Here is a 12,886-nt window from a genome sequence, read left to right on the forward strand (position 1 = left end):
TAATAATTAATATTTTTTTTATCATTAATTAAAATTCGTTAAAAAGTAATAAAATTACATTCTAATAATTACAAACAATTTATCACGCACAATTACAATATATGTTATATATTAGATATATCGATATGTTTATTTTTGAAATAATAAAATACAATATATAATATATATATATATATATATATATTAAAAAATATATAATAATTTTTAAAAACAAGATAAATATGTTATTATTATTACATACATCCAAATTAAAATTATAAATATTAAATAAAAAATTATAAATTATTGTTATTGTGAAATTATTATTCTTTTATAAATCAAATATTTCGTTAATAACTATAGACAAAATATGTTGAAATATCAAATACGAATAATATATGTCAGATACAAATACAATCTAATATAAAGTACCGATGTTTCGTAGCGTATAAAACACTTTTTAACATTTCTAAACTTTTAGAAGATAGTGTACCGAAAAAGTTTATTTTTGATCTCTACAATAAAACAATGACTCTTAATTAACAGTTTAATTTTAACTACTTATTAAAAAATTCAAGACTGAGCTTTACTTATTTCAACTAGTTTGTAACTAAATTAATTTTATTTTATAACTAAATTACTTGTTAAAATTAAATCATAAATAATAGTCCATTAAGTGATTGATGCTTTTGTGTATATTTAACAATATATCTTACATCAATTTTTATTTATATAAATAAAATATAAATTAATTTCACATCATATAAATATAAATTTATATGAAAAGAATTTTCAATTTAAATATGATGTTTAAAAAAAATATTATTCAACCTAAAAATATTAAATAATATAAAATAAAATTGAATGTATATTTTAATAATTACAATATAAATTTAATAATATTTTCTATTTCAATAATTATAATAAATAATTTTTTAATTACGTATTTTTTTATTATTATAAAAAACAGACACACAGTGCAATTGTGTTTTTACTACTATTATTAGCTAAATTTATATAAGATATCGATGAATTTTTAATATCGAAACTTTTAAAACTTGATCTAAGTTATCTATATAATATAGTGGAAAGTTTGACTTTCTTTTTAAGTAACTAGATAAATGAATTTAAACAATTAGCTAAGAAGAAGAATCGTGGTTAATTAACGCTTTGTCCAGATAAAGAAGAAGGAATGTAAAAAGGGTTTGAAGGAAGAAGAAATCAGAAAAATAAGAAAGGAAAAAAAAAAAAAAAAAGGTGTGTGCAAGAAGTAAGAACAGTTTCTTGTATATCAGGATTAGGTATATTATTTAAGATTTATTTTATTCTGTTCCTATTCCTACTCTGCAGCTGGAAGTAGCAAGTTAGTGCTTGCTTGCTAGTTAAAGGTTTAGGGTAAAGACTTGGGAAAGAAAGTGAGTCAAATCTCAATTCAACTGTGAACAGAAATGGTGAGAAAACATGGCTGGCAATTACCTGCTCACACTTTTCAGGTATACCTTTTTTCGTTTCTTCTTCTTCTTCCGATCCTAAGTTTTCTTTTTTGCTAGGGTTTGCTGGAATCAGTAATTCGTGATTAACTTCATGCGGAATCTCATATCATGTGGCTTTAATTGCTCAATTCTTGTAATCGCGTGATTTGTATGTTTTTTTTTTATATTTTTTTTAATTACATAGGTTCTTGGTTGACGCATGGCTATTGGCTCGGAAATGTCTACTTTATATTGCAGAGTGATGTGTGTTTGATTATGTGATTATGTTCTGGAAGTCCTCGTTTCGTACTAATGGTTGAAAATCTGTTTTTGAAAAAAAGAAGAAAAGGAAATAGTGAAATTCGTTGTTTGGATAAATTTATTTGCGCGAGTTTTGGAAACTAACAAGGAGAGGGGTCGTTTGGAAATAAAACAATCCAGACTTTGTTTGTTGGAGGGAAGACCCTTTCCCGGGCTAATTAATAATGTTTTGCTTAATTCTTCAATGGGTTAACGGCCGAAGGAAATATAGACTGTGGAGCACAACCTCTGATCTGTACCTACCTACCTACCTACCTACCATATACTCTTTCCCATGTCCAAAGTTATAAACCAGCAAGCAACATCAGATGTATTGGGTTGTCTAACAAGAAGAAGATTCAATAATTTTAATTTAAAGTGACACAGACTAGAATTTATGGGCGATAAGTGTTGTGCAAAACTTTATCCCACTAGGTGTGGTCGGTTACATGGATCGTTCAATGTCATTCAGCTTTATGAAAGACCGAAGTTTCAGAGATATTATTTATCATGGGGTTTGTCTCAACAACATTTCTCAATATCCTTCTTGGTCTCCCTCTATTTTTGCAGAACCAAAAATCATGTAATCTACTATTTTCGCTGGTGCTTCTTCTAGTGGTCTTTTTTGTGTGTGTATCCAAATCACCTTAAATGATTTTTACCATATTTTTTTCTTCAATCGATGCTACATACAACCATTTTGGATCTTAGCTTTTTTATGTGCCAACACAATTCTCATTTATACTCTTTCCCCTTTTTTTTTTCTTGTATTTTGTTCTTTTAAAATTCAATATTCACTAAACTTTACCATAGAGTATAGTTGAACACAAAAATACAATATTGTCTTTGAACTTGGTAGGTACTTTGTAGAAATAACCGTTGGTGGCTTTTCTCTTTTACAAACAATCTCAAATATATTCTGTGATATTGTTAATAATTTCTGCATCATTTTGTATTATTGATCTCGTACATTATTGATCTCGTACATACTAGTTTCCCATATTTTTGTTGATTTATAGATGTTTAGCACTTTTTTTACACTGTGTTGTTTTTTATCAGTTGCAGGCATGCCAACTTATTTTTCTAATTATTGGTTCTTTCATGAATAGGTTGTTGCGATCACTGTATTTTGTTTGTTGGTGATTGCTTTCTATGCTTTTCTTGCTCCCTTCATTGGAGGTCGTATATGGGAATACATTTTCATTGGTGTTTACTCTCCCGTGGTTTGTAAATCACCTTTTTGTCATTCCACCTCTTTTATGTATACTTACTTACCCACAAGAAACATAGCTTATGTTGTTGTCTCATTCTTGTGGTATTGCAGGCACTCATTGTGTTCATTCTTTACGTCAGATGCACCGCAATCAACCCTGCAGATCCGGGCATTATGTCTAAGTTTGACCCCAGAGTGGGAAATAAGTTCAATTCTGCGCAAGAATTGTCAGGAAAACATCACATTTCTGAACATGAACGCATTGCTGCTAGAGAGCAATATTCTCCATCATCTTCCAAAAGGTCTATGACAAATATGAGCAAGAAAAGCTCAGTGGAAGATATGGACAGAGCAGACAGTACTAGGAAACAGAATAACCAAAGCTCATGTAATGTAGTTGGAGGAATTTTCTGCATACTATTTTCACATGAAGATTGCCGGAAACAGGAAGCATCGACTGAAGAGCAGGGTGGTGCTGAAGATGCTCTGTTCTGCACATTGTGCAATGCTGAGGTACTGCATTGTGATTTGTGACTCTTTGAAACATTGCATTAATATTTCAATTTTTGTTCTTTGTATTCCTATTCAGTTTGGCTGTAAGTGATATCTTTTATATTTTATTTTATAACTGGGTCGATACTAAAGTCACCAGTACAAAAACAAATCATGAGTCATTGAGAATGAGTTTCAAAAATAGATTTTGTTTTCTTTGAGAAATGCCATGATTTGTTGGTATAAGTTGTGGAAAAGTGTACTTTATGTTCTTATCATTCTTTGAGAAAGAAGCTAGGTTTTCTGGAATTGTTTTGCTTCTTTTGGGAGAGTTATGACTTTTATTTATGAATTCATCTATTTTGTTTATTCTTTCGTTTTTCTCCTATTTAATGACATTTAGTTCTAATGTTTTTTCTTCTATTTCAATTCAATAATCTCTTTAAAATAATTTGTTCAATCCTTTTCATTTTTTATCGTAATTTAACTTGAATTTCGAGTTTCCTGGAAACTTAAGTGGTAGAGATACAAGAGAATTATGAGCCCCTTTTCCCAGTTTATCTATTTTTGATATTCCTTCCCCTTTCCTGGAAACTTGAGTGATAGAGATGCCTGTGAATTATGGGCTCTTCTTTCAGTCTTTATCTTTTTTGGAAGTTTCTGCTTCTTGAATTTTGGGAATAAAATTAGTCTAACCTTATAAACGTCTCTAGTGGCATGCAGCCGTCAATTGACGCATTTTAGAGAAGTAGCTTTAAACCTTGGACTGGACTTCTGCTTCTCACCGAGTAGTGTATTTCGTGCCTTGTGTGTCCTGTTTTGCAGGTGCGCAAATTCAGCAAACATTGTAGAAGTTGTGATAAATGTGTTGATGGCTTCGATCACCATTGTCGGGTATGATTTGTTGTGCAAAGTGAAGTATACATTTTGGACTTGTATTCACTATTAGAATAACATTTTCATAATTTTTGTTTAACTTAAAGTTTCACTTGGTGCATCGCATTGCTGCAGTGGCTTAACAATTGTGTGGGTCACAAAAATTACAGTTCTTTTATTGCTCTCATGGCTTTTAGTCTTGCTTGGGTATGTATATTGGTCCTTCTAAATGATTTATAATTTAAAAGCTATGATTTGTTTTGGTTTTCAATAATGCCTTCTGTATGTTATTCTTTTGCATTTCAGCTAGTCATTGAAGCTGGAGTGGGTGTTGCAGTTTTTGTGCGTTTCTTTGTCAATAAGAGAGGAATGGAATCTGAAATCATTGATAGACTTGGAAATGGATTCTCTCGGCCCCCATTTGCCGCCGTTGTGGTATCTCTTTTGTTTGTTTTATTTTAAATCTGGCAATGACAAATGATTATTATTAATCATATTTTGAATTTCGATATATTTCTTGTTTCAATGTGTAGGTTGTATGTACTGTAGTTTCTATCTTGGCTTGTGTGCCTTTGGGTGAGCTTTTCTTTTTCCACATGATACTAATCAGGAAGGTCAGTGATTCAGTAGCTGAGAATCTGAGGTTGTTTTTCTGTTCTTTTTTCTTCCCCAACCCCATGCTTTTGTGCATGGTTCTATGCTGCTTGGCTAATCTAATTTGATCAAGGGAACTCTGCAATGAAAGTTAAGATATACACAGTTGAGTTTCAGAAAACTCATCTAGGATTGGAAGAGCATTTTTATGAACTGGAAAATAATTTATCAAAGTTAGTTACTTAAGAATTTTCGTGAATTTTGTCTGGGATATTTTGCTTCCACCCTGAGATTTTCAGAGCACTATAAAAATCATGTTTTAGTTCTTGACCGTTATTTTAGCTTTTTCACACGTAAGAGTGGTACTCTCATCATAACTCCTTTCTTCTTGTTGGATCAGGGCATTACTACTTATGAATATGTTGTAGCAATGAGAGCCATGAGTGAAGCACCTGCAGGGGCATCTGTGGATGAGGAATTGCCAAATATACTTTACTCTCCAACAGGCTCAGCCACGACTGGATTGAGTGGAGGAAGTTCTCTTGGTTTGCAATATAAAGGGGCTTGGTGCACCCCTCCCAGGGTATTCGTGGATTATCAGGTACTATGGTTAATTTTTTCCTTCATCTGTATATTGAGTACCCAAAGAGGGTGCTGTTGGCTTGTGGTAATTTTTAGTTGGGGAACTATATTGAAAGACTCTTGGGCAACAGTCAGAGTCAGAAGCAGTTCTTATTTATTTTAAAAATCCTCTAAAAGAGCTTTTAGTTTTGACACTGGACACTTCTGTCCTGGCTTTTGGAATGTATCTTTTTCATTTGTTCTAATATGGGTCACCCCTAGGAAAATTAGCGTCTTATCATTCAAATGCTACATAGGTTAACATTTAAAATTTGAATAACTTGAATTTTCCTGAAGTCGTAGCTTTCTAATCCTCGGAAAGAGGTCCAGTGACAAGAAAACTAGGGGTTTTGAAAATGTTTTCTATTTTCTATTTTTTATGTTTTCTCAAATAATTACAAAATTGACATCTTATTTTTATTTTATTTCCTGTTAACCAATATTTGTATAAGAAACAGTGAAGCAGGACTTTTGTAATTATATGAGAGAATAGGAATTGGAAATAGAAAATAAAATCAAACCAAATAGGCTCTCATTGAACCTATTGAGCATTACAATCAGGCCTCTGTATTTTGAATTAAAGCCTATACTATACATTATGATTTCCTTCACGTGTAGTATATTGCTTGTCAACCCTCATCTTTGCCAGGCAGAAAGACTTCCATAAATTGGATATCATGAAAATTGTGTCGTTCTAAAATAGTTCATCCTGGCAATGATATATCAATTCACAACAGTTGCCATGGTATGACTTGCTTACCTATATAAAGAAGGTTTATAAATTTATGGCTGAAAGCCTTCATCACTCCATATTGGTGTACTAAATGAAATTGCTGATTTAAAGTCTCAAGTAGTTTAGGACCTTTAGGTAAAAGAAATGAATGAAAGAGCAAAAGGCAGAACAAACAAATTTTCTTTGGAGGTAGGGGGAATACCATGTATAATGGCTTTGGCAGCATCCTTGACCGAATTTATATGGTGCTGTTGTGCCCGTCCCTCTATCAGTGACTTACTATATTATTCTAATCGGTATGCCTAATTAGTGATTTTCATTTCTATATTTATACCTTTTTTACTTAACGAACTTTTCATGTAGTTGTTTTATGTATATTACATGCTGTTACACTTTTCTCATTTTTTTTCTTGACAAAGTGAAATGTTTTTGTTCTTAAAAAGTATTTATGAGTTGGTTTATGGGGCCTGCCTAACATGGGCTTTAGGATGAAGTTGTGCCTCACTTGGAGCCTGGAATGCTACCGTCAACTGTTGATCCAGATGCAGCGGGTATTGCAGAAAGAGGGCAAAGGATGCCAAAAAGACCTGTTCGTATTAGTGCTTGGAAGCTTGCTAAGTTGGATTCACAAGAGGCTGTGCGAGCAGCTGCGAAAGCCAGGGCATCTTCTTCAGTTTTGCGACCTGTAGACAGCCACCGCGTACCAGATGCAGAATTGAGCTCTAGTGGCAACATGAGCATCAGAAGTAGTTTAAGCACCGAGACTGGAACTAACAAGGAAATTAAACACGAGTTAAGATTGTCTCCGGTCCAAAATTCTATTGCTCCTAGTCAAGGAAGTCGCGATGAGTACGAGACTGGAACTCAAAGTATGAGTAGTTTCAGCAGTCCTAGCCATGTTCATGAGGCAGTTACACTCAGCCCTCTTCCACAGGGTCACAGTTTGGGTGGCTTCAGGCCAGGTGCCTCAATCCCTAGTTTGGTGGTGCCTGAGCGTCCTTTAACTTCTAAAGCAACATTGTCAAACTTCAGGAACCCAATATCAAATCCATCTCTTGGATTTGATGGGAGGACAGCCATGCCAAAAGGAATTGGCCATGATCCATTGTTGCTTTCTGCTTCTAACACTTCTATTCTAAGAGATGTGAAACGGTCATCAGTTGTTTGGGATCAAGAAGCTGGCAGATATGTTTCAGTCCCTTTATTGCCTTCAGAAGCCCGAAATAGGTCATCCATGCGCGTAGAATTGCAAAATGTAAATGCGGAAACAAGCAGTTTTGGGAAAAAACCAGTGATTCCTCAGAAGGAGTTGTCATCATCTGCACCCAAGTCTCCAGGGCAGCACACACAGAATCTGATGTATACCGGAGATTCTATTTTTTATGGAGGTCCATTTTTGAGTGCCCCTGTTAAAGATGGTTTGAAAAATGAAAGACGTTTGCCATCAGGGGAGGCGCAAGATAGCATATCAGCGAACTTGCCCCTAGAGCCAAGATATAAAAGGGACTCACTTTCAAATCAGCTTCCTGTGTTTGTCCCTGGTGGGTTTGAGAATAACCTTCAACCTCGTTCTGGCATGAATTAGTTTGAGTTGTTTTGAGATTCCAATGATCTGGACAATGTTTTTGTTGGAATCGAAAGTACAGTGAAGAGAAACCAAAGGGTCTATCTGGTAGGCGCGATTTTAGCCTTTCAGACCATACAAACGAAAATTATGGTGGACACCTTCTGACTCCAGCAGCTGGTTTTTTATTCGGCCTCATCATTTAGGTTTAAAGTCGGTCATCTTGCAGCCTGTACGTTTGAGATACATCAAAATGCTTATGGGCATTTGAGAGATTGAAATGAACTTCATTGTTCCTTTTTGCTGAACATGCGTTGAGAAATGTGAATCTTCCGTGATGCGGTTGATGAAATCTCAAAACACTTATCAGCATCAGTTCAGTAAGTGTAAGCATGAGCCTCCTTAATGGATTTTAATTTATTATTGTACCATTTGTTCCGGTAGATACTAAAATTGTCATGACCTTGCGTTTGGGGATAGAATAGTTTTGGCTTGTATAATTGTCTCTTCTCTTGCTATAGATTTTTTTCTGCCACGTGTCATTTGATGTTAGGTATCTTAGGATCGTAGTTATCTACACAAGAGAATGGCCTAGTCTGGCTTCTGACAAAATACTCCTAACCCAGTGGTTGCTTTGTTATGAAGGTTTTGTCGTTGCCAAATTTTGCAATTCTTGTTGGAGCAGCATCGCGACACTGTCGTTATTGTGCCTGTTTGGGACCTGGAGGTGCTTTCAACGCCTATATGCCAAACTCTTTTGTTGCTTTTTCATTTATATTCGCGCCATCATTGTTTAAACGCTCAAGCAAAAAGATTGATTTGCAGATAAGGGAAAGTACCGTCTTTATTTTCAAATGCTATGTTTTTAATTTTGAAAAAGTATAAGTTTGTTAATCTTTAATTGTATTATTCTTTTAACCTGTTAGTTGTTTGTTTCATTTTTTAAAATATTGAAAGATGGAAAGAACTTGAAAACAACTCATTTTCTTAATTTTAAAATGATAATATTTTTGAAACGAAAATGATGTGTTCAACACATATAGTCTTTCAATAGAATAAAAATATTCAGTTTTTCTCTCTCGAACATCAATTTAAGATTAGGGGTGACAATGTGAGTTTAGACCGGTTTGTAGGCTCGTAAAGAAAAAATGTGAAACAGATTGAGATATTGAGTCTGCTAGTTTGTAAAAGCTTAGTTTGCAAAAGCCTTGCCTGTATAACTCGCAGTTCATACGGGTTGGTCTATGGCTTGCACGGGTTGGTTTGTCGCTTGCACAGGTAGGCCTGTGGTTCGGATAAAAAAAAATACTTACATTTGTGTGTATTGATTTTTTCTTTTGAACTTTTGTATGAATATTTGAAATTCTTTTATGAGTAGAAAAGACAAGTGTTTTGTATTTTTAAATGTGTTAAAAGTTTTTCAATTTATTGAACATTAAAAATTTTATCATAAATTTTTTTAAAAAAATAAACAGGCCGGCCCGCGGACCTGAACTTGTGAGGGATGGATCAAACTTTTCAGCTTGCATTTTGAAGGGAAGACGAACAAAATACGGGACTGGCTTATACGGTCCGAGGGGTCTCACGTTAGTACATATTAACGTGTTGATTTATACTTAAACTCACCTAATCAGATTTTATGTGTTTCATAAGAGTGTTATTTGTTATTTTATTAGTAGAATGCTATATATAAAAATTAATTGTTCCAATTTAAAAACAAGTTGTATATACTCTTTTAAACTTATCTCTCTTCTCTTGGAAATACTTATTTCCTGCAAACAAATACAATCTAGCCCTTAAGTTAATCATCTAACTGGTTTCACGAATTAATTAGTTATAAATATTTTTTTATGGGTTAATATTGTCTAATTCACACTTGTGACATGTTTGGAATTTTGTTTAAAACAAGTTGAATGTTAATCCAATTGTTTAACCCGTGTCAATATTTTGTTTTTTTTTCTTCTTCTTATATTTGAGTATCATTACTTATAACAAATTAGTATGTTGCTGGATTTTTTATTTTTAAATTAGTTTATCAGTAGTAATTAGTGGATTTTACTTAATTTTTTATCACTGTTACTAAAACACTGAAATCTTATAAGAATTCTTCAACATTTATTTCCATGTCCCTTCTTACACGCTAGGGAGTTGTTTTGCCCTGTTTCATCTTTTGTCTTTTCCTTAATGATGGTGGGGAAGTTAGGACCTTTTTAAATGGCCCCTTCTATTATTTTTATTTATTATTATTTTTTTAAGCCACTTCTTGTTATCTTACTCTATTGGAAGCATAGTAGGTTACATTATATAATTACATTACATATAAGTACTAATGATACAATAATAAATATCAATTAATTCAACCTTAAAAACAACCAAGTGTTTTTTAAACATAGAAGTATATATATCTTTTTCCTTCTAGCCAAACATATTAGGTCAAAGTGTGTTTGGTATCTTGTATCATTTTCATACTTGAATGTTTGTGTGATTTTGGCACATGTACTACTATATCAGGTCATTAATAGAGGATTGCATACCTTTATTTTGTCTCTATATAAAAATTGATAGAATGTAATATATTGACTATTCTAATTTTGCTTTTTGCCAATGTATATTGCATGAAATATAGGAAGAATTGCATTGGGATAAGTTAATAATTTGAGTGACAGTAATGCATAATTTTAATTCAAACTATAGATTATGATAAATATTCAAACTAACACAAATAGCATTAGTTACATTTTCATCAAAATAAAAGTACGTTAAATGTCTGATATGTGACGGTAAGATCTCAAAATTTATAATATTTTTTTTATGAATTATATAAATAATATTTTTTATTTTGTTAAAATAATAAATATTTATAAAAAATTGAAATTAATCAATTAAAAACAGTCTTGCAAGTAATTATTATTTGTAATTAAAATAAATAAAAATTGACTTACGTGTAAAATAAGAAAAAAAAGGTAGAAAGAGAAAATGAAAATAATAATAATAATAATAATAATAATAAAAAGTTAAGTTGAATTTGACTGTAACGTAAAATTTATAGTTTTATTATTTCAAATATTTAATTATAGCCATGATTGTTAGGTGTATTATTGGACCTTATTCTCTTTATTTATTTTATTAATTAACATCATTTAATTTATTTTTAATTACTCATAAATCCCTTTCATTTGTTTATATTTTTATTTATCATCTTTATTAATTTATATTTATATCATTGGATTGGTCTTCAAATTTCTAATAATATATTTTTTATTAAATTATTTTTAACCTAATTTCATTTATGAGATGTTAACAACTGAACTGTACTTTTTTTTTTCTATCACTTTCTATTTAAGACACTCTGCACACTCCATTTCTTCCTATGACCACTTCTCTCTTCTCTCCGGTTCTTTTCTGTTGAATTTGATTCTTCATGTTCTCAATTTTAAAATAAATTATGCCTAACCATCACTCTTTATACAGACATTTTAGTCAAAAGTACTTTGCATGTTTGCTTAAACATTAGAAAGTTGATTCTCACAATTTTTTATATAATAAATAAACATATTAATGTAAACTTATGATGAATTTAATTTAGTTTTACGTCTTATTCACATCTTAATGGTATAAAATCTATTTATTTAAAGTATCTAATGTTTCGGTTGATAATAGAATACGGAAAAAATTATATATTTTTTAGTCGATATTTTAAGTTTTAAAAAATAATAAAATATTTTGTTTCTTTAGATACAACATCTTAAGTATTATTAATTTTTTAATAAGTTGTATTATAAAATACAACTTATAGTATTAATATTTTTTTATTTTGTTGTTTGTGGTAAAACTTATAATGACATTAATTTCTCTTTTAAAATTAAATCATCTTTAAAAATAACTTCCTTTTCTTTTTTAATTTACCTTTGATCAAACAATTTTTATTTATTTTATTTTCCTTTACCAAACACAACCTAAATTGTCATGAAACCAAATTTGCTTTCACCAAAAATTAATTAAAGAATACTCCAAAATCCCATAGGTAACTTTTACACGCAATATTATATTTGTTCTTTTGCCTGCAAAAGTTAGCATCTGAAATTACAAATGGGATCCTCCTCAGAAACACCAACAATCAATTTTAGTACAAAAGTCCGAATTAAAAAATAAGGCAGTAAACAAAAGAAACTAGAAAAAAAACGAAAGTGTAAGGAAATAATGGAAGAAACGAAAAGGAGAAGAAAAAATCTAAAAGAGGTATAAAAAAGCATGCGACGAAAGGGCATAGAAGATTTTGATGAGATAGTATGTGAGTTTTGGCAAATTGGGAATTCCGAAAAAGAATGGAGAAATAGAGATAAAAGTTGAATCTGGTTTTGGAGTTTTGTTGAAGGTGGTTGTGTGTTTGTCGTAATAGCAGAAGATAATCCAATTGTATAGTCATTGCTTTTCGAAATAAAACAAAAATTTGGTTTGGAAGTATGTTAGGAACTCTCACTCTCTCGCACACTCATCCCACTCGCGACCAAAACCACTCGCGACCAAAACCGAGGGGTAACGTTGTTTGTCTTTGTCAAGGCATGTTTGTTTTTACGTACCCTTTCGGAATATTATAACTCTTTCATTCCCTACCCACCTAAGCTTCAACACAAACACAACCACATTAAACTTCAACTTTTTTTTTCCTTCTCTCTCACATGCTTTCTAGAGACACAAAACCATTTTTACACCAACTTTTACCTCTCTCATCTTTGGTCACCAAACATTTTGTTGTGAAATTAGTTATTACTCATGTTTGTAACTGAAATGTTTCGTACAATTTTATTATTTTTGTAGATGTAGGTTTAGCAATGAACTTCTAAAATGTTTCGAATTAGTGAGTTATGAATAAAATTATATAAAAAATTAAACATTTGTTTATAAAGAAGACTTTACGATGCGTTTATTTTTTATATATTATTTATTTTGCTTATTTTTAATCGAGATGAAACTGTCTTAAATTTTTAAAATTTTTTCCTTAAATTAAGTAAACAGAACAAATATGCACAATTAGAATAAAT

The 12,886-nt window shown here is 31.5% G+C and overlaps 1 protein-coding gene across 4 annotated transcripts; it reads left to right on the plus strand.

Moving 5' to 3' along the window:
• The first annotated feature begins 1,215 nt into the window (after positions 1 to 1,215).
• On the plus strand, positions 1,216 to 8,673 carry LOC114168745 (probable protein S-acyltransferase 19). 4 transcript variants are annotated; one of them, XR_003600754.1, is made up of 10 exons: positions 1,218 to 1,472; positions 2,861 to 2,974; positions 3,076 to 3,477; positions 4,282 to 4,350; positions 4,468 to 4,539; positions 4,639 to 4,767; positions 4,866 to 4,946; positions 5,327 to 5,527; positions 6,768 to 8,230; positions 8,490 to 8,673. XR_003600754.1 is itself a non-coding variant. In XM_028053657.1 (9 exons), the coding sequence occupies exons 1-9, from the start codon at positions 1,428 to 1,430 to the stop codon at positions 7,863 to 7,865; spliced, it is 2,211 nt and encodes a 736-aa protein (XP_027909458.1). In that variant the 5' UTR covers positions 1,218 to 1,427; the 3' UTR covers positions 7,866 to 8,364. The 4 variants fall into 4 exon arrangements, 2 of the variants coding, with proteins under 2 accessions (XP_027909459.1, XP_027909458.1); XR_003600755.1 differs by having other exon boundaries at positions 6,768 to 8,224; XM_028053657.1 differs by lacking the exon at positions 8,490 to 8,673 and having other exon boundaries at positions 6,768 to 8,364.
• Positions 8,674 to 12,886: the final 4,213 nt, after the last annotated feature.

The sequence above is a fragment of the Vigna unguiculata genome, chromosome 11 (genome assembly GCF_004118075.2).
Source record: "Vigna unguiculata cultivar IT97K-499-35 chromosome 11, ASM411807v1, whole genome shotgun sequence".
Taxonomy (NCBI): Eukaryota; Viridiplantae; Streptophyta; class Magnoliopsida; order Fabales; family Fabaceae; genus Vigna; species Vigna unguiculata.